This window comes from Labrus bergylta, chromosome 9 (assembly GCF_963930695.1).
Source record: "Labrus bergylta chromosome 9, fLabBer1.1, whole genome shotgun sequence".
Lineage (NCBI taxonomy): Eukaryota > Metazoa > Chordata > Actinopteri > Labriformes > Labridae > Labrus > Labrus bergylta.
Genome location: NC_089203.1, coordinates 24,672,199 through 24,695,025, shown reverse-complemented (window position 1 = coordinate 24,695,025; position 22,827 = coordinate 24,672,199). Strand labels below are relative to the sequence as shown.

The window sequence follows — 22,827 nt, the reverse complement described above, 5'->3', positions numbered from 1 at the left end:
ACGGGTGAGGCGGGAGCACGGACATTCCTCCTGTCGCTGAATATTAGCCTTAAATTAGCATTTTTCTACTAATCGCAAAAGCTCACTTGACCGTCTATGTTTCATATTCCACAAATTATTTTTAACATCCGACTGATTTTTTTAAATTATTCCCTGTGTCAAAAAACGTTGAGCACACTTAGTTTTCCTAACCCGCTCTCTCATTGGCTGTCCCGACTGTCAATCACGGGTGAAGGCGGGAGCACGGACATTCCTCCTGTCGCTGAATATTAGCGTTAAATTAGCATTTTTCTACTAATCGCAAAAGCTCACTTGACCGTCTATGTTTCATATTCCACAAATTATTTTTAAAATCCGACTGATTTTTTTAAATTATCCCCTGTTGTCAAAAAAACGTTGAACACACTTAGTTTTCCTAACCCGCTCTCTCATTGGCTGTCCCGGCTGTCAATCACGGGTGAAGGCGGGCGCACGGACATTCCTCCTGTCGCTGATGGAAAAAAAAAAGAGAAAGTTTCCAAGATGGCGGTGTGGACCTGCCTGTCCGCTGGAAAACAATAGAAACAGCACAGAGGGACAGAGTTAGCCCCGATCCGCTATCGGCTTTAAAAAAAAAAAACCCCGTACTTATCATAAGTCGTGCTCAGCAAGGGTAAGAGTATCCGAGCCATCGCCTCGGAATAAGAGAAGTTCAAAATATGATGTTTTATTTAAATGTTTCGGGCTAGCCACTTAGCTCGCTAGCCAAGCGTTAGCCCCTTCCAACCCAAAACACAGCGTTAGCAGCTAGCGGCTAGCAGCTAGCGGCTAACTAGAGGCGGAGGATCAGCTGTTTGCTACACAGATGCTGTAGAGGAGCGGAGAGCAACACTTTCACGGTAAGTGGATTTAAACCCCCCCCACACACACACTCAGGCTTTTTAATTACCCGCAAAGACAACGCGCTTTGTTTGAAGGCGTGTGAATTTTGTAATATTTGATGAAATTACATGTTTTGTTTTTTTAGAAGCGGAGTAATTGCTTGGCAAGTTTGTGAACAAGTGAAGTTGCTAGCCAGTTAGCTTCTGCTATGCTAACCCCCCCCCCCCCCTAAAGCTACCTATATAATACTACAAGAGCAAAATAAAGTTACAGGCACAAGTTGAAGACCTGTTATGCTGCCGCAGTGGAATTTAAGTGTGACAGGAAGTAACAGCATGGATGTGAGATTATAAGGCAATGCGGACTAGCTCTTAATAATGTGATTTAAATATCATTTTTGAGAGATTTTGGGGGATTTTTTTTTCGACGCTTCAACTTTGATTTGTGAGTGGAGGAATGCGCTAACTTAACTTGTGAAAGCAGCCTGTTTCATTGATTGTTTTTGTGTTAAAATTGTAATGGATGTTTGAGAAAAGAGTAGCAGGTTTGATTTCATTCATCAGGGGGGTAAATCTTTTTGATTTTTTTTTTCTGGGGGGGTTAAACTCAGGCGGATTGTGGCTCTTGCAAAAAAAAAAAAAGACTCCCTCTGTTTTTGTTTTTTTTACACAGCAACTTAAATGAGCTGTTGTATTTTTTTTTTTTCTTGAGGTTTATCGTTAACAGTTTGGGTTTAAATGAGTAAAAATGTACCCCAAAAACCTTCATTTTCCTCTCCGGCAGTGAAGGAAATGGAGTGAAGGCCATTAGCAAGACAAAGGTCGCCTGCATGGAGCCAGCACAGGAGTCTTTGTAAAGGGCGAGGGGGGGTGTATAGACGCCCAGAGTGAGGAAAAAAAAAAAGAGCCTAATTCAGCATTTTATGGACCTGAGCAACCTGAGCCGGGAGTATACTACAAGTCTTTATTGATGATGGCGGATTTTGTTACACCGCGACACAGCGCGGTGATGGAGAGGCTCCGCCGGAGGATCGAGCTCTTCCGGCAGCATCACAACAGTTGCGAGAGCCGCTACGAGAACGCGACGCTGGAGCGGCTGGAGCTGGAGAGGCAGCAGACCTTCGCCCTCCACCAGCGCTGTTTGCAGGCCAAAGCAAAGCGGTCCAACAAGCACCGGCAGCCTCAGAGCAGCGGAGACCAACAAGCCGGGCAGAGAGCGCCGGGTGGAGGCGGAGGCGGAGGCGGCGGAGCCAGCGCGGAGCACGGGGAGAGCGGAGGGACGGCGGCGGAGCAGAGCCGGAACAGCACCCTGATAGCGGTGAGTGAGAGCACCGGACAGACACTGTACACAGAGCACAAACACAAGAAAACAGGCTGCGGGAGCATGAAAACAACAACAACAACAAGAGGGACAGTGATCAGAGTAGGGTTGGCATAATACAAGATTTTAAACTCTGATATGATAGCAGCAGAAATAAACGGTATTCTGTACTGCAGCCCTATTACTACACATCCTATTATCAAGTATTTAATTCAGTATTGAATAATTCTGCAATTCACTTAGCAGACGCTTTTATCCAAAGCGATGTACATCAGAGAGTAAGTACAACACAAGCAAAAAGGAAACAATGTGAGTAAGAGCAAACGATCAGCTTTGAGTCTGATTGGACACACAGGTGAGTCTGATTGGACACACAGGTGCTGACAGGAAGTGACCAGAGGCAAAGCACAACATTGAGGGCAGTTCTTGAGAGCTCTAATCAGTATAGAAACCATCTTATAAGTCGTCATTATCAAACAAAAACCATCGTCACAACCATCATCATCATCAATAATATGGAGACCATCATCATTAAGTTAGTAGGTATTCATGAAAGAGCCGGGTCTTTAGCTTTTTCTTAAAGGTGCAGAGGGACTCTGCAGATCCAATGGAGTTTGGAAGTTCATTCCACCACCGGGGGGGGCGATACAGGAGAAGAGTCTAGTCAGCGTCTTAGGACCCTGTTGTGAAGGTTGGATCAGAAGCCTTTCATTGGCAGAGCGTAGTGGGCGGGAGGGAGTGTAGACCTGGATGAGAGAGTTAAAGTAAGGAGGAGCCGTTTTTGTCACAGTTTTGTAAGCGAGCAGTAATTACCAAAAGTTGCAAGCAGACTTATGCGCACTGCACTGTTATGCACATGTACACTAACACAATGCCGATGTTTTCATGCAATTTAGACAGAGCTGGACACAATCCACACACAATCAAAAAAATCCCCTGTTTATCCCTTAATAAATATGTTATGAAAACACAACAAAATCATCAGCTTTTTGCAATGTAAATAGATTTGAATTCGTATGAGAAAACTCAAAATAATACAACCTTTTTTGATGTATCACTTTCCTTGTAGGCAGAGTGTGTTTTCTCATTATCACTGTTATTTACACAACTGCTGTGTATAAGTATTGCGTGTGCTATACACCGCTAGAAAGCAACGATTCTTGTGATTCCAACCAAGCAAACCATTCCAACATCCGACCATGCAGGGATTTTTCGATAACATGGTAGGGGGGTGACAGTATTTGCAACCGCTCCTTTAACCAGGAGTCACAGCCACAAGACGTCCGTTTTAACCAAACTTCAGCTGGTAGACCTGTTGTAATGGAGGTGCAAATCCTGGCTGAGCTGGGCTCAAGTGACACCGCACCATTTCAGTCGATGTCCTGTCATTGTGCACACTCTGACACGATGAGGAGGCGGATCCCTTTGGTTACTGAGTGTGCAGGACCGCCCGGCTCTGCTCGTAAAGTCAGAGCGGTAGGTTGAGTAAATTCACATGACACGGCACTGCATTTGGCCGGTGGCAAGTGCTAATTTGAAACCCTGCTATCAATTATTAAAATAAAAACATTATATAATGAATCAAAATATTTGACAACCTTCGATCAGCTTGTCATTGTTGATTTAGACTTTACAGATTAGAATATGATCGCTTCAAACAGTTTTGTACATAACTCACTAACACTGTCACAACATGCTTTAGTGTAGTGATGGTACAGACAAAGTGATCTACATGTGCAAAGACTCTAGAAACAGCATGTTCATAGAATCAGCAATTAAAAACCACAGCTGATCTGATGTAACTGATTGCACAGGGTATTATTACAATGACATTTTCTCTACATTGGATCAGAGTAAGCAGACACTTTCTACTGATTTAACTGAACTATTTAATCTCCTCTGCTTATGACAGTGCGACAGTTTCACTTAGTACATCTGCCAATATTGGATCAGCATATCTCTTCATTTGAGAATTTAAAATGACATTCAGATTAGGCTCATGAAGAATACCATAATAATGCTGTCATTACAGTATGGTATTTCAGGATTCACAAGGCAAACCAGGTTATAACATATTGTTTTTATTTGCAGCATTACCTTATTTAAAACTCCTATTATCAATAAGTTTAGTTTTAAGACTTTGCATTTAATTGATAGTATGTTAAAAACTATGAAGCAAGAAAAATGATGCAGTTTGGCCTTAAAACTTTAAACTTCAAGTCTGTTTACTACATGAGAGGTTTTCACTACAATGTGCTAAAAAGAATCATGATAAATATGGGAATCCATACTATCTTTGGACATTTCAGGAGGACATAAAGAACCCAAAACTTCATAGAATTACACAGAGTTGAAAAATAATCGTTAATATAAACTATCAACATAAATAAGATAAGACAGAAATAGTATCATAATAATTGCTGGTGTTGCATTGTAACAAAAACTTCAAAGTCTTTATTATTGTGCACCTGTAACTGAAAGTGAAACACACTGACACAGTGAGACCAGTTACAGTTAAACAGCAGGTACACACACCTGCTTTGACAGCAGTCTGATTGCGCCATGAGTCGGATAAAGTGTGTGTTTTAATCGGAGGTGATCGACCACTACCTCCGCATTGTTTGTTTATGTGTGAGCTTTCAGTGATAGACAGAGGAAGTGTTGTGTTGTGGCTGTCTGGTTATGTGACCTGTGTGTTCACTTTCTCCCGGGTTGTGGTCGCTCTGACCGACACTCTGGGTTTAGGTTCCCTCAGACTTTCATCCTGCTGAAGTGTTCCTTAGTATAAAATGGGTTAATAGTTTTTACAGTGTAGTGTTGAAACAATAATTGAATTTACACCTAAGCTTGCATCAGATTTAAAGCTAATCGGTAAAAAACATGCAATGCACTTTTATTCTTTATAAACTTATATGAACTTCTGGCTGTAGTCCCACATGTATTCGTGAAAGGGTGAACATAACACTAACCTTAATCCAAGCGTCATAACTAGAAGCATCTGTCATCTCCAGTGTTGGAAACATAAACAATTATTTAGTGAGCCTTTGACCCCAAATGTGTAAAAGAGGTCGGGCAAAGTAACAAAGTCCGCTATACCAGGGGTTCCCAAGCTTTGCCATATGAATAAACCCTATAACGCTTTACCCTCTTGCATGGACCCCACCTCTTTGAATATTTATCCTAAATTCCTTACCCCTTCCTGTGCATTAGGATGGCAAAAATCAGACATTCAACTGTATTGACTTAACATCAGTCAATAAAACAGAATTTGATATGCAGTGTTTAATAAAATCTCAAAAGATGTTTTTTTTATTATTTTTTTTATTTTCACCAAGGATGCTGTGAAATGATTTTAATTTTTCTTCCATTTCCCCCCCCTCGTCCCTCCAAGTTTCTGGGACTCTCCTAGGGCCCCCTTGTGACCACCCTGGGGGGGGTCAGGACCCCTACCGTAAAAAACACTGCGCTATACAACACTATGATGAGATTATTTGTCTTCATATCAATTCTAAGTGTAGTTTGACAGAGTCACAATATCAACAAAAGAGTGGAGAAGATTCTGGCGGAAACAAAACAAAATGCAGTATTCTAATGACAAGCACAGAGATAGCACAGTCGTGGTATACAGTCTATGGTGAGTAAACGTCACCACCACCTCCCTATGCGCTCGACATGAATTCTCCTTACGATATCCTGCTGCTCACTGGGACTTCATGCAGAAAAGATACTTTGGGGATGACAGGAGAAACTCTGGAAAAAGTCAGGGGGAAAAATGTAGTTTGAGTAAACATGCAGCTCACCAAGAAAACTTTTTCAGGAAGTTCTGTGAAACTGGAACAATGCTTACAGGTCAACTCCAAAACTTTAAGATATAAGCAAGATGTCATATTTAAAGAGTTCAGATAAGTCACTAGTCAGTATGAAGTTTCACATTAAAACAGTAGTTCATCTCTTTCTGGGCAGAATACAATTTGGAGTTGTTCCTTAGATTGGTCTGAAGGCAGTATTGTACAGTTCATTAGATCCTCACTGAATCTGTAAAAGTCCACTTAGACTGTGAACGGGGGTGTGTGTGTGTGTGTTAGCAGAGATGTAAACAGAGGACAGGGTTGTAGAGGAGTGTGAAGTCCATCTGATAGCTGAGTCTCCCAGCAGGTGACAGACTGTCAGTTGTATTTATGAGGTTTACTCTGAAGACGTTAAACAGACTGCAGGTCGACATCAAGCTGTACATGTTAAGAGTACAGTGACTTAAAACATTTGTCCAACTGATTTAAAGACACATTTGACACCAAAGGGAAGATGTTAGGAAGTCTAGCCGACATTGTTTGAATAAATATCTCTTAAGAAACCTCATCTACAGGTTGCTCGGTCTATAGTTAAACATCTGACAATCATAATGCAATAATTACATAAATATATACAGTCCATATTAGCTATAACTCAACATGTCCCTCCGCAATCCAAAATACATTTGAAAAGCCTTTCATTCAACCACAAAATTGTCATTATTTAATGTGAGGGTATCAGATAGCTAACTGATTTGAAGGAACAGTCTTAATGTGTGAGTCTCCATTGTTTTTATCAGTTCCTTTGTTTCAAATATAACTTTTAAATTTCATATAATTTTGCCATTTTTCAATAACTGGAATGAAGGTGAGCTTAAGATGACAATCTTAAGAGTCCATACCAACCATCAGACTTCATATTATTTATAGAAGCGAATAGCAAAAGAAGATCTGCCAGTATAATGAGCGCTGGTTTCACTTTGTAATTTTCTAAGCATTTATTTTTAACATTAACACATGTTTGTTTACACAGCTTGTTTACATAAAAATCCCTTTCGTCCAGGTGTCATGCCAGAAAAGAATTCTGTTCATCCAAAGCTAATTTTGTATCCTTCCCGGAGTGACAGAATTCCCTTAATCCTGATCCCTGGTTCAGCCCAGCCAGACTTGATTCAGAATTTTTCCTGAATCTCCCTTTTAAAAGTCTGTGCAAAGTCGTGACGAGTCGGTGTGTGAAGTCAGCAGGCAAACGTCTGGAATATTCACTGCGAGCGATCGGGCGGGGCGACGGTGTTCAATATGAGCAGAGTTTCTCTGCCTTTATAATAAACATTGTACGATGTTTTCTATGATTGTGTTTGTGTTGTGGAAACACCCACACGTTGTAGTGATATCAACACATAAACTGGAGCAATTACTAAAGTACACAGAAGTTCATGTGTTAGAGGTGTTGAAAAGGAGCACTGACACTGTTGTGGAGGCTCATCTCTTCACTTAATTTTTTTCCCCTTCAGTCGGTCTCCTATGTATCAACAGTAAACCGTGTCAAAAAAGAACTGATATCACCTCAGCAGATCTCACTCTAGGTATCTATTGAAGAATGAGGAGTGAGTTTCTTAGTGAATCTGATCTGAGCAGGGACAGACCAACAAACACTGACTGGAGTCCTGAGAGGTGACTCAGTCTGAACAGAAACCCCCCACCGCCCCCTCACAGCTGACTCATCACTGTGTGCTGTCCCTGAATGTGTGTGTGTGTGTGTTTGTGCTGAATATTAACACTGTCAGGAAACGCCTTGCTCTAACTCTGCACCATGTCGCCAGAAAGAGCAGTGAAGGTGGAGAAGCTTCATCACCTCTGCAGAGCTGTGATTGGCTCCTCTTAGGAGCGATTTCACTCACCAAGGTTTAAAAACTTTTACAGATGAAGGCAATGTTTACTGTTACAGTGTTTTCACAACCAAACTAAATCTGTCCTCTCTCCTTCTTGTCCCAGTTTTTGATGTTATTTCAGTTTTTTCTTAAATGTATAAACAGATAGGGTGCAGTGGCTGATCATAACTTTTTTTTTTTTTTTGGCTCTTTTCAAAGTCGCAAAAAAAAATAAATCATTGCATTAAAAGTACAGGCCACACGAAGACAGAAAAGGCTAATAAAGCAACACTTTCCTGAAAGCAGACTGATGCTGATTTACGCGTGATATCCAGCTCTTTTATCAGTCTGGTTTCTGCAAGCAAATGGAAAAAAAGGACATGCCAAAAGAGAAATCTAAGAAAATGAATGACCCCAATGACTGAGGTGTGAAACAACAATATCAGTGCGAGAAACCAAATATTCCCCGCAGAAAGCCTGCAATCAAACACAGATAAGATGACGTAAACAGAGCTGATATTTTGGATTTTTGTGGATAGTGAGAGCTGAAAGTTGGAGGACGAGTCAGGGCGGAGATATTCAGAAGTCTTTACTTATCTGACTGCGATGTTAAATATACAGACTTTGTTGTTTCAGCCAAAACAAAGACTTTCAGTATCTTTTCAAAAGACTCATTGTCCCGCAGAAAAATGTTCTGTATGTTTCTGTGTTTACTTTCTCTAAGACAAAGCTTCTGAGCTTCTGAGGATAATAAAACCTACATACTGTCCTCTCCTGAAATATAAAACTTCTGCTAAATCATTCATTTATTAATAAATGTATATTCAAATTGATAACGAAAAGATAAAGGCTACGATGTTGCAAAGAAATCAGTGGACATTCTTGTCACAGTTGTTAATGTGATAACAGCACATTTATTCTTTGTGCAAGATGTTTGTTTCCTTTTTTTATTGCGTTGTATAACTTTTCTGCTCGCTTACATAATGCACTTCCATCAGAGTAAATCACACTAAGAAGTTCTTTGATTTAGCCAATAGCTCAAGTACACAAAATAAACTTAAAGATATGAATACTATGGCTGCATTTAAGTACTTTTTTATCGGTTATAGCAAAAAACAAAAAAGTTTTATTACTACCAATGTTATAATAATAATAACTTGATGTATGTATCACTTAAAAATAAAAACAAAGTGCTGTTTAATTCAAACATGCAAAAAATGATCAAAACACAATTCAGTTGAAAGGTAAAAGTGAGTTTTAAGAAGCGACTCTGACGCAGAGTTCTGCCGCTGCTTGGCCCAAACTGTGGAGGCTCGGTCACCTTTTGTGACCAGTTGAGTTTTAGGAACCGTTAGCAGGAGGAAGCTCTCAGGCAGCAGTCCAGCTCATAGAGAGTGAACAGGACACAAATAAAGGGGTGGGGCCTATCCATTTTAAAGCTTTATAAACAAGATCAGTCTATACTTTAAGTCTATTCTAAAACTCACAGGTAGCCAGTGATGCGATGCAAGGACAGGTGTAAAGTAGTCACTTCTCCTGCTAGGCATCAAAGACCTAGCAGCAGCATTTAGAATTATCTGCAGTCTTTTTCCCTTGCTGATGACTCAATAAAGAGCATTACGGTAGTCCAGTCTGGAACAAGGATTGACGAATAATTCTAAGTCACCAGGAGAAATGAATTACTTGATTTAGTTTAGTTGTCTCGGTTGAGCAAAGCATGAATGCATCACTTTGGTCAACTGGGTATCAAAAGATCGCTCAGTCGAAATTTACCTCGAAGTTGCAGGCTTCTTTGCAAACTTCATTGGGCAGGGCATCCAGACTGCAGGCGAGATTATTAATGAATTAGTGCCAGGGGAACTAACAATAGGATCTTCTGATTTGGGGTCATTGAACTGTAGATTTTCTTTTGACATCCATCTTTTAATTTCTTCCATAAAGCAGTATAAGTAGTATTCTGAAAGACTTTAATACCCATAATTCCTCTGGTCTGTGCAGTAGCTTTGCAGCCAAAGCAGTTTCTGCCCCTGCTCTGTCGACCCTCTGCCCCCCTTCTTAACAGGTGCTGGAGCCATGGTAACATGGGTGGGGGCGGGGTCAGACCAGTATTTCAGGTTTAAAAAGTTGAATGAGTCACCAGAATTTCCTTTTCCTCCGGGCAGAAACGATCTCTCTCTCTCTCTCTCTCTCTCTCTCTCTCTCTCTCTCTCTCTCTCTCTCTCTCTCTCTCTCTCTCTCTCTACACTCAAAAAGTTGTAGAAGTTAACTACTACCAAAAAGCTAACATTTACCAGCTCTGCTTGATTCAAACTGCTGCAGTCAGTGCCGACAAAAACGAGAATTACAAGGGAATAAATATGTTCATAACCCACTGAATGTGAGTTGTCAAAGAATGATGTGAAATAGATCAAAAGCACCAGCTGGCCCTCTCTGGTCTTGTTCAGGGCCGGTGTCTGCTTTCAGTTGAAGCCTAATGCATTTAAAAATCTAACTTGTTTTCTGCTGGTTGCACAACTTCTGGCCAACTACTTTGTCCAAATGTTTTGACTCTGCCATTTTGGCACCAGCCGGGCTAATCAGGAAATTCTCAGCATATTTTGGTGAAGACGTCACATTTTCCTCTTTGTGACGCCACTCTGCTCAGAGGGGCGATGCATTTTTTATCTTCTTATCTCTCTTTCTTCACCTCTGATGCGTCTGTTAAATATAAACATGAACACTCAGGATGCTCTGTTAGCTTTTCATCCCTTTCACTGATGTTGTTTACTGACAGATAGATTCATAAACTTTAAATGCTGAGGTTGGCTGCTTGAGGAGAAATTCTCTTTTAAACATGAACTTTGACATGTTTGTCTTTAAAGATACAGTTTGTAGTCAGAATTCTTCACTAAAATACCCAAATTAATTAACAATGGACTAAACCTACTTCTGTTATATATGTTATTTTGTTGAATAATATATACAAATTTTTGTTATGGGATGTGTCTTGTCGCGGCAGCCGCCATGACAGACACAACATTAATATTTTTGCCAAGGAAACGTTGGATGTTACGTCAAATGCCGCTAAATAAGAAAGCGGGAACTGCTACTTAAAGCTACAGTTCTGTTGCTGTATGTGCTGCTTTGATTAAGTTAATTATTCTTGGATGCATTGTTGGTAAACAAATCTGGTCTCCTCGGGTCTGTTTCGTCGTTCATCTTGACTGCAGCCAAGTTGGAGTTTGCTTTCATCGGGGGAGTAGAGATTGACTTCTTTTCAGTTCCGATCCGATTCCAAATCACACTTCTTACATTTCAGTCTGAATGTTTTCAAAGTGAGACTGTACAAACTGAGAATGTTTAAAGTGCTCAGCCATCTGTCTTGATCAGTGATGTGGATCAGCACTCTCACTCCAATATTCGATACGTCAATATCGGACCCGATGCCGATATAAGATCAGATCGGTCCCATCTCTAGGGTGGGGTAGTGGAGATAATCGCTCTCATGATTAAGTGCCCCATTGTGGCAGAATTTACCTACCGTGTAAATAGTTTCAGTTGTGTTTTTTTTTTTTCCAAAACAAGCAGCTTCTTCAATTCAGTCGATTTTGATCAAACTGAGTTAGTATCTGTTCTCCATCAGATAAGTTAAAGTAAATCAGTTGATCCTCTAACTCTAAAATGTCCAAAAATCTTTTTATTTTAATTTCCTACAAACAGTTGCTTTTAAAGATAGCAGTAATACACTGATCTACAGACACCACCAGTCTGAATGTGTACAGTCTGTTACTACTTTACTTTATTTATGTTTTAAAGTAAACAGGTTTTTTAGGGTCAAGACGTTGAAATCAAATGCTGGAGGTCAAAAGAAGAGTTAGACATTTAACAAACTGGTTGTTTCCATCTGTTTGTCTCCTCTGTTTAACATCATGACTACACACGGAGAGGGCTTCACCTGGATTCACCTGTCAGTGTCCTTCATGGGTTCAGGTGTTGTTTGATAACCTCTCAGTGAATTAAAGCGTGTGATGATCAGCTGATGTGGAGGAAGTTCTGAATGTTCCCTCAGATCCGGCGGGTCGTGCTGCCTGCAGAGCGGACAGATGTGATCTGCTGACTGCTCTGAGGAAGCTCTTTGTTATCTACATTATGTAAGCCTGCCTGCAGCTGATTCTATTAACGGCAGCTTTTTACTCCGACCACTGCTGCCTTCAGCTCTTGTAACACTCTGTTGCAGCTGCCGCAGTGCCCCCTACAGACAGACATTTGCTCGTGTAGATACTGAAATAGAAACTCTCATAATAAAACAGCTGGTTTGTTGCTCAGCACTCCTGAATAAACTAATTTCATGATCCATATATCTAAACTTAGGCATTGTTCACTACAAATGGAATTATTACTCAAATGTTTGTTTTATCTGCAGCTACTTTAAAAATCAATGAATCATTGGTTATTCTTGTGTCTAAATACTGCAGTTCAAGCTTCTCAATTGTGAAGATTTTTTTTCATCAAAGTTGACTGAAAATGTTTGAGTCTCAGCTGGTCAATATAAGACAAGTCATGGGTCATAGTCTCACCACTAAAGTTTTTCATTAGAATAGTGACAATGAATGGCACGCATCTGTAACTTGAAAGATTCAGTCAAAAAAATATGAAGTTTCTAGAAGAAGTTGGAAATTATGCAGAAAAACTCTGATCAGTACAATATGTCAATTGGAAACTGTATTTATTTCAATTTAAATATGTTATATCCAGAAAAATAAATCAAAGCTCTGGCACACTGAAAGTAAATGTACTATATTTTATTGTAAGAGAACAATGCATTTCACCTGTAGCTTCCTCATAATCTGCACTTTGTCATTTCCTTGGCTTATATCCAGGTTAAGTGTTTAGAATTTTTTAAAAGCAAATTAAAATAGCGTTTTATCCGTTGGTAACATGACCGTGTTAGAAATAAGCACCTGTCACTCGCCAAATGCAGTCATTTTTTTTGTAGAGTCGGGTAAACTGTATCAGAGTGATTTTTTGACAGAAAACAACGTAGATTGAACCCAGGTCTTACGCTTGTTCTGCTTGTGAGTTTATGAGCCGAGCCAGGCGGCCCCACACACTCACTGACCACAGGGCTCCGCCTCCTCCTGTCATAGCAGTTGTCAGTGTTTACAGTGATAGGCTATGTGATGAAGTGGCTTGCCTCTGTGTCACTTGTGTTTAACACAGCACTGATTTGCATCTCCATTACAGCGGGGGGTCTACCTGCTGAAGGTGTGTTTAAATTGATGTCTCGCTTGTTTTAAGTCCAAGGTAATTCAAAGAAGCTGTGGTGGTGAATCATGGTCAAAGGAGCTGTTGTAAATACTGCTACTCCCTACAGTTTCGCTTAAGCTCAGTTTTTTCAATGATAAACACATTCTATTTCGGACAAGTTCCCAGTTTACATGTTGTTGAAGGGCTTTATACAGGAAATTGGTCGTCTTCAGTAGCAGCTTAACACAAGTCAGAAATTTGAAACACAAATGCAGGAGAGACACAAAACTTCAAACCACACAGATTCAGCTTGAAGCTAGAACGTAATGAGAACTGAACAAACATTGTCTTAAAATAAGATTAAGATTATAATATAATTCATCTTTACAATATGCTGTCAGTTAAAATAAAGTGGCTGGTAAAAAAGAGTGGTTGGTAGATTTTTGACACTGTAGGCATTCCAGTTGTATCTCACTGAAACTTCTGAAGGGTTAAAGATTTTTAGCAGAATTGCAATGCTTATACTGATTCTGGATGGTTCTGTGTGTTCTTCCAGCTGCAGGAGACGGTGAAGAGGAAGTTGGAGAGCGCTGGTTCTCCTCTGAGCAGAGATCAGGTCAACGGTTTCAGCGACGCTTTCCCTCCACACAAGAAGGCCTGTCTGGACAACGGCAACACTAACGGCTCCCCGCTTGACTCCAAACTGGGAATAAGTGATGCGCTGATCTCTAACGGGAACCACGGACCTACTGGGGACAAAACAGAGAGCGGCAGGGAAGCAGGATCAGACTTCCATCGTAAGGAGATGAAGCAGGAGCCTGACGACATCCTACCCATCATGCCTCCATCAGGAGGAGGAAACAATAGCCTGTTCCCCGACCTGAACCTGAACGAGCAGGAGTGGACAGAGCTAATGGAAGAGCTGAACTGTTCTGTGGCCTATGAAGACATCCAGGACATCCTCAACGACGGCTTTGAGGACCGCAAAGACCCCCTGGAGCTGGCTCCCACTCCGGGCAGTGCTGGGGCGGTGGGAGGAGGAGCAGGAGGACCAGTAGGCAATGGGGGAGGACAATCCTCTCAGGGTTTGCTTCCTCCTGATCTGGTCAACGTGAAGACCGAGTTCTCCCCTGCCTCTGTGGCCTTCGAGCAGGACTCTCGCACCGGCTCCCCTCACATGAGGTCCACCTCTTCTGGGCCTCCTCCTCACCCCACCAGCTCCCCAGTCGCCTCCTCCTCTGCCTCCTCCCCAGCTCTGCCCCCATCCCAGCCAGCTCCTCCACCTAGACAGCTCCAGCCTCCCCCCAACCATCTACTCCCCCCAGGCCCCCCTGTTCCCAAAGACCTGTCACCCGCCCAGCAGCTGCAGCAGCTGGCTGCCCAGCAGCAGAGAGCGCAGCACCTCCACGGCCAGATGCAACACAAACAGCCACAGCCAGGAGCCAAGTTCCACAACCAGGGGCCCCACGCCCACCCCCCAGCCTGGCCTCAGATGGCCAATACCTCTCAAAGCCCAATAGGGGCCGTATTTGGTATGGACAAGCCCACAAGCCCCTCCCTTTACCCCCAGGACTTCAACCCTAACACCCAGAAGCAGCATTTGATGCCTGCTCAGCCCAATAAAGCCTCTCCCAAGGCAGGGGCCAGCAGCTACTTGCAGGTGCCCACTGGACACCCCAACATGCTGGGTCACCCAACTGCAGGGCCGCCTCTTAGCCACCCGACTGCACCAGGCGCTCAGACATCGGCCAACATGCTGGACTATAAGAACACCAAACCTCTGTCGCACTTTGAGGCAGGGCCCGGACCGCCGCGGCTCCCCAACACCCAGAGCCAGAACAAGGCGGTGCTGCTCACACTGCTCAGACAGCAGCAGCAGATCAAACAGAAGAACAGTATGAACTTCCGGCAGCACATCCCACACACACAGGTAAGAAACATACACAAACACACACACACAAGGTTTTAAAATGTTCAGAACATCAGTACTTTTTGATACATGTTCTTTAACAATCGAATTTGTTGTTGTAACAAGTGATATTAGGAAAAATACAAAAGCTTTCATTGGATGCACACGCAATGATAAAAAGTCCGTAAGAAGCATCAGAAAATAAAGTAGTCGGCTTAGTTGACTTCTCTGGGCATGTCTCTCTCTCTCTGCTGTTACTCAGGAGATGCGCTGTTAGCATGCTGCATTCAGGGGTGTTTAGACAATGAGAGATGCATTCAGGTGCACTCAGAAACGGGAGTTGCAGGAACAAAATCTAAGCTGGCCAGACTGTTACAAGTTGAAATAATTGTTCAGTTGTTATATTGACTGCTGTCATTAAAAGACACACCATTATCCCTTTAAGTATCTGTGGCGCTGTCCGACACTTTTCGACAACATCCTTGTATAAACAACAGAAAATGTATCATCCAAAAAAACACCTGGTATAGGAAAGTATTGAACAATTTAACTGCCTCAGTAGCATCCTTGCTAGCATCACAGCGCTGCAAAAACAACAACTGTACAAACTGATCAGAGTGTTCCTGCTCTGCTTTCATAACCAGGCCGGCAGCACATTCCTGGACTGTACCACACACACACACACACACACACACACACACACACACACACACACACACACACACACACACACACACACACACACACACACACACACACACACACACACACACACACACACACACACACACACACACACACACACACACACACACACACAAAGGGCTTCATTCCCCAGATCTGAATAAAGGAGAGATGGTCCCTAGTTTCTCCTAAGTCTTAAAAACGGATTTCATTCTCATTGCGTAGACCTTCTTTTTTGTTTTTTTGTCAGTTAAATATAAATATAAAATTTGACATGTATTTGTCCTTAAAATATATCTTAATGAATTAACCCAGACTGAGCTCCACACTATAACACAGCTGTGTTGGACTGATGGAGGCTGAACAGTCTGAACAATGAGGGTCTGTTACAGCTGAACTGTCTCCTGCTGCCTGACTCGGTTTGGACACAGCAACGTTACAAAACTCTCTGTAGACAAACAAAGAAGAGCTTTTTAGTTTCCATCAGTTTTATAATCCACATTCAGCGGACATAGATTGGGTGTGTGGGGGGAAACTCCACGAGTCTGTAAGGACGTTTAATGCTGGTGTCTCATAGTGCAAGGAAATCTTTGTTGGAGTGTATCTTTAACTTCAGCATTGACCATGCCGTTACCAACATATTTCACATTTAAGATTCAACCAATTCTTCATCCAGCAATCAGTGTAAAGTCCTGCTAGTGCCCCCTACAGGCTGGGCTTGTACCAGATATAGGGCTGTCCCCACAATAAGAAACATTATGGATGTTATCTCAGCTTTGTAGGCTTGATTGAAAAAGAAATGTTACTGTGACGAAGTAAGAAAAATAGAACTTAAGTGTCCAAAATAATGAAAGTCCAGGATGTTAAATAAAACATTTATAATATATTATTAATCCTCCTCAACAAGCCATGATTCACTTTCTTTCTTTCTCTTCCCCGGCCGGATCATTTCTCAAAATTCAGTGTACCTGTTCTAGAAATGTCTCTAAAAATTGATTTATGTTTTTTTTTTTTTTTTTTTTTCCAACAAACTGCAAAGCGCTGTTGATGCAGGATGTGACGCACATTTACAAAGAATGACTATTAAAAACATATAGTAGCCTCATAATGTAGTGAAGTCGCACATTACAGTTGGAGGATGTTAAACATTTGGAAACAACAACAATAATAAATAAAAATCAAAAATTAGAAATAATGATTATTATTTTTTGGTAACGTCAAAGGGAGCTCGAGGAAATGTAAAGGAACGCAATGAGTAAATGTCAAATCAGTCCACTGAGACCTGATATGGGTGTAGAAGAGTTATTATAATCATGAGGAAGGTGTGCCAGTGCAGCATGGGTTCACACAGTGCAAGTCAGATTGGCCTGAAGCCAGAGCTGAACTGGTTTTGGTCCAACAGGTGCAGAAGAAGACCAGTACAGAGCAGCCTGTTGGAGTGTGTGTGGAGAGGAGTGTATTTGTGTGTGTGGGGAGACGAGTGGAGGTGAAGTCGGGCTGCAGCGGGGGGAGCTTTTGTTCAGCTGCTCAGACCGGCCGAAGGCCCCACACTGCTACATCCACTGACTGTGTGTGTGTGTGTGTGTGTGTGTGTGTGTGTGTGTGTGAGAAGCAGCTGGTTGCTAAGGCTCACACAGGGGGGCGAAGCGAGGCAGTGACAAAGCAGCCTTTCATATTCCCTCTCTCTCTGTATTTAAATATAGCTGCTCCTGCTCTGCTTGTATTTTTCCTCTGAGTGGACGCTCGGCCCCTGCTCAGCTTCACACTTTATCACCACTCAACACAAACTATGAAACTTTGTTTTTTCTTCTGTTAGGCTTCCGTACTTTACCGTCAGACACTGTGGAAAGTGCATTGACTTTACGCAGATTTTGTTGTATTTTTACTTTACAGAGGCATTTCAATTTCATGCTTATTTCTACATGTGCTGTACAACATCTCAGAGGACTTTTTTTTTTTGCAAAAGTCCACTTTAATACAAAACAAAGCTGGCTAATAAGCTACGATTTAACATAAATCAAGCTGACTTGTAGTACTTAATTCATACCAATTTATAGACTAATAAATAATGAAATCATAATATGAATGAGGATGGGAATTAATAAACCTAGTAGAAAAGTTTACACAACAAACTATATATTCATAAAATGTATAAAAGTAAAAAAATGTTTTCGAAAATCCATGAAATGAGACAATTTAAAAAAACGGCTTGAATTTATTTGTTATCTTCAATATTTACGTGAATTTTTTAAATATATTTTTCCACTTTGATTTTTTTGTTTTTATTTAATTTAAAACATTTAAACAAGTTCAAAGGTTGCAAGGACTGAAGTTTAGTGCAATAACAGTTGAAATATGAGCATTTAAGTAAGATTCAATAATGAATAAGAAAATGTAAATGTCTGTTGTCGTTGAAAATCTGGAATATTCTGGAATAAGGTTGAAGAAATGTGCCGTAGTTGCAGGAGTTTGATAGGTTCTGTGTTGAGATATTTGAAAGTTATTGATGTTTTTGGAATCCCTCGTGTCTGGATGAATATCATTTGATCTTTTTTCACAAACTTCTGATTGTTTGTAGCGTCAGTTCTTGGGAACGTAACGTTTAGGAAATAACTGGGGAATCACTAACTAACTTTCGATGTGTGACTTTGACTCTCAGGACCAGAACGCGTACCCGGCTCCTCCACACGGCCCGGGTCCGGCCAACACCATGGCCTCTGCCCCCGGGAACAACCCCATGACAGCCCAGCAGGGGCCGAATGCCATGACAGGTAACCATGGTAACGCAGCATACATGAGCAGCCAGGCGGCGGTGGCAGCAGCACTGAAACAACAACAACAGCAGCAACATCAGCAGCAGATCATGGAGCAGCAGAAGCAGCAGATCATGGAGCAGCAGAAGCAGCAGTACATGCAGAGGCAACAGCTCATGGCTGAACAGGTAACACCTGTAACACCTCAAATCACTAGATGGTTATTAACATAAATCAGGGGTTGCAGTTGTAGCTGGTTGGTTCTCATTAGATTGAAAACAGTAGGAGGTTATGTTTAAAGTTCAAACCTGAGTAGGCTTCTTACATTTCTTATTATGAACAGCAGAGGGAGCTGTTTGTTTATACAAGTGTGCATGATTAGGATAAGGTAGCTGAAAGCATCATCCCTTTTTCAGTTTCAAACTTTAAGTCAAGGTTGTAAAAAAGACTTCCAGCTGCTGAATATCAAATGTAACTTTATGCTCGTTGGAAATTTAACCTCTATAAAAAAATATTTTCATTGTAAAACTTTAGAAGAACTTCAAACACACTGTTTGGTCTGCAGGGTTGTATCAATTCTTCTGCAATATTCCCCCCTCCCCACACTGAGTCATTCATTTAGGTTTAATTAACACTTATAAAAGCTTATGGGGCGCCGGAAGACTAGCGGTTGGTGCGCTGCCCCATGTGCAGAGGCTTGAGTCCTTGAGAGAGGTTTGACCTGCGGCTTCCTTCATGCATGTCGTTCCCCACTCTCTCTTGCTCACCGGTTTCTGACTCTAGCCACTGTTCTATCTCTAGAATGGCATACATTTATTTCATTTTTTTTTTACTTAGCTGTATGCTGGTCCTGCATCACTTTTTTTAATCATGTTGTAGCACTATCAGGACAAAAATAACTACTTTTAACACTTAATTATCAAAAGGAAATGTTTCACTTTTAAGATCAAAATATCTGATTAATAATGAATGATGTGTGGCAATGTTGAAATAGCCTAAAATGAAGTTTATTTTGTATTGAATTATTTGTGAAACACTTTCCTGTGTATCGTCCGTGCAGGAGAAGCAGCGTCAGCAGGACCAGCAGCTGCAGAGACACCTTACCCGACCCCCACCACAGTACCAGGACCAGCCGGGACAACCGGCCAATCAGAACCCTTTCCCACAGCAGCCAGTCAACCAGTTTACAGGTAAGGCGACAGTGTTTCCAACGTTGGCCAAATTCTACATGAAATATCCCCAACAGTTTCCTCACAGATCAAATACCTCCGTTTTTAAAGAAGAAGAATTTTACAAACAAACATTCATGGTGCATCATTTTATAATGGAGCTAAGATGTTTCATTTGAAAAGGCCAGATTTTTGACTGAATCTTCAGAAAGAAGCAGTCCAGATTAGTGTCAGAAGATTGAATAGTTGAACAGTTCAGTGTCTTGATCAAAACTTTTAGATTCTTAAGCAACCTTTAAAAGCCTATAAAGAAACATTTGAACTTCTACTGACCTGAACATAGTTTAAACATACTCCACAGCGTGTCAGAAGGTTTGAGAGCAGAAGAGGAATAGACTGTGAGGCTTTATGTTTCAGGAGGAAGAGACTGCATATTCAAACCATCTGATATGTGTGGGAAAACTTTGAGAAAACCAAATCTCCACACCTTTAGGATTTATATCAAAAATGACTTTCATGTGGCTGTCAGCTACCTTCTTTTGTTTGCAGGATTGAACATTTACAATGAAGCTAACAACCTTTATACATTTATTCTAAGTTGATTAAATAAACGTTTTTTTAAAAGTTGGTTACCAAGTAAAGAGAGAATGTAATTCAACTGTTCAACTATCAAATTCATAATGACTGCCTCTGGAAAATAAATGAACAATTTATTTTTGCAACTAAGCTGTAGCTGTGTGAATTTCTTTAGAAAATGGTCATAGAAAGCAACAAGTGCTGCTGTTTGATAAAATAAATATCTGAGTGCAGACTGAGTCTCATATAAAGTTTCTGAGCCAGGTTGTAGAGGACAGTTGTTCCTCTCTGAGTCACTGAGTGTGTAAACTACGCTCACCGCTGATTTGATAGGTAAATAAATGACTGAACATTTCATCAGAACTAAACAGCTGCTGTTTGTTTTTAACTCGAAGGCTGAGCTGGCTGCAGCTGGATTCAGGCTGTCGGATAACAGAGAACTCTAAAGGAATATTTTACATAAACTTATACATTTAACAGATTAAACATTAAGATCCTCTTTTTCCTTTCCTTTTTCAGCTTCCTCTCAGCCAATGGGCAGTGTTGGCTCGATGGGAGGCCCCGCCCCCGGATCTCAGCGTATGTTCCCTCAAAACCAAGGCATGATGGGTATGAACATGGGCCAGGGTGGTGGGCCTGCTGGTGGTGTAGCTCCGCCCCCTGCAGCTAATCAGGCTGACATCAGTCTGTCGTCGTGTGGGGGCGGAGGTGGCGGGGCCGGCGTGGACGTGCAGCAGGCGCTCTACAACAGCATGAACCTTCACCCTAACCATCCCAACCACCCCTCCCACCCATCTCTCCCGTCGCACCCCCCACAGCAGGCCGGCCTTCAGCGTCAGACTATAGGACCCATAAGTGCCTCCTACAGGCAGAACCTGCTGGCTCAGCAACAGCACCTGAAGGCACAGCCCAACGCTGCCATGTTGAAACAGCAGCAGTTGGCGGCGGCGACCCGAATGCCCGTCTCCATGCAGAACAGTATGGGGGCTAACCTGCCCCCCTCCATGACGGGAGGCATGCAGGGCCCCCAGAGCGCCGCCTGGCAGCAGCAGCTGACCAACCAGTCGCCATCCAGCAGTGCCGGCCTGCCCCCCAACGCCTTCAACAACCCCCCTAACGCCTTCCACATGCAGCAACAGCGCATTGCCAAGATGCCGCCGAACGCCGCCACCTTTGGAGCAAACCCCGGCGGGCGTCCAATGGGAGGCCTGAACCCTGGGCAGCAGATGATGCAAACAAACATGGCCGCCGCCCAGCAGAGAGCGCCGCCCAACCCTCAGCGCCTCGGCCAGCCTATGGCCAATCAGCAACAGACTCAGCAACAGCAGGCCAATCAGAGCCAGGCAGTACTGCCCGACCTGGCTGCGTTCGGACAGCCGCAGGGCAACGGTCGCCAGGGACTACAGTGTAACCAAGGTTACCAGGTGGGCAGGACTGCCAGTCAGCAGCAACAGCAGCAGGTGTCATTTGGTTACAACGTGGCATCGGGGAGCTTTGCAGGCGAGAGCGAGCTCGTCGACTCGCTGCTAAAAAGTCAGAGCACGCAGGAGTGGATGGCCGACCTCGACGAGCTGCTCGCCAGCCACCGCTAGTCACAAACTCCTGAGAAAAACCTGAAAACACCTTTCTGCACCTGGAGGATGAGGCACTGAGGACTTCCTGATGAAATTGATCAGTTTGTCTGTGTTCTGATGATCAGCTGTTCTGATCTGTAGCCAGGTGGGGGGGGGGTGTTAGCGTTAGCCTCACGGCTAGCCGATGCTGAAGGTCAGTCAGGCTCCTCCCTCAGTCTCTGAAAATCTACTGATCGTAAGAGTTTGATGGTAAAAGTTGTTTTCACAGACACTGACAGTAGCTGTTTTCTGCCCTGATGTGATGGGAGTGTTTTTACATTCTCACTTCGTCACCGCAGAATACGTCGCAAACACACATAACTAAGTCAACTGACGCGTATAGTCATGGCTATGCAGAAACAGTGACCTCACTGACAGCAGCTGATCACTCAGACACTTCAGTTCAGCAGATTGAGCTTTTCAATCCTCCCTGCTGGAATGAAGTACAACCTGTTTCATCCTCTTCACACCAGACTCCATTCAAAAATCTAGCAATTTAACGATGAAGTGGCTGCTGCAGAAATCCACACCTGGTAGAACAAAACTGAAGTTTGTGCTTTAATCCTGCACGGTATTCTGGTTGTTCAACTTGCAGGGAATCTTCTAAATAATATGTCCCCTAACTGGATAGCGCCTAAAATGTAAAGGATATGTAAAAGTCAATAATGTGAAGACACCAAACATGTTAGAGTTTGGATGTCGGCTTGTCTCACGCATTTCTGAGACTTTTTAATTTGGTTTCATTCCTCACAGGAACTAAAAAAAACCAGATCATTTATTTGACCTACCACGTGTTTCAGTGGTGTTCTACCTTTGTGTGTAATTCTGTAACAGAGCCGCTCGTCAGACTGAAGTCTGTGCAGATGAATAATGTAATGTTGTCTGGAGACTGAATGAAGGAGTCGTATTTAGACTACTACTGAACCCACAGCTCAGTGCTGAACCACTGTACCTGCCCCACAGCGCCACCTACAGACCCTCGGCTTCACTCAAACACATTTTCAAAACCTTTAAAGCATTCATTCTTTTACAGCTCTTCGCTCTTAACATATGTTAC

General features: G+C 42.4%; 1 protein-coding gene across 2 annotated transcripts; it reads left to right on the top strand.

The window, feature by feature from the left end:
* The first annotated feature begins 529 nt into the window (after positions 1-529).
* Positions 530-22,827, top strand: maml1 (mastermind-like transcriptional coactivator 1). 2 transcript variants are annotated; one of them, XM_029278158.2, is made up of 6 exons: positions 530-878; positions 1,863-2,178; positions 13,623-14,996; positions 18,319-18,600; positions 19,473-19,602; positions 20,677-22,827. In XM_029278158.2, the coding sequence occupies exons 2-6, from the start codon at positions 1,870-1,872 to the stop codon at positions 21,747-21,749; spliced, it is 3,168 nt and encodes a 1,055-aa protein (XP_029133991.2). In that variant the 5' UTR covers positions 530-878; positions 1,863-1,869; the 3' UTR covers positions 21,750-22,827. The 2 variants fall into 2 exon arrangements, with proteins under 2 accessions (XP_029133991.2, XP_020494029.2); XM_020638373.3 differs by having other exon boundaries at positions 1,645-2,178.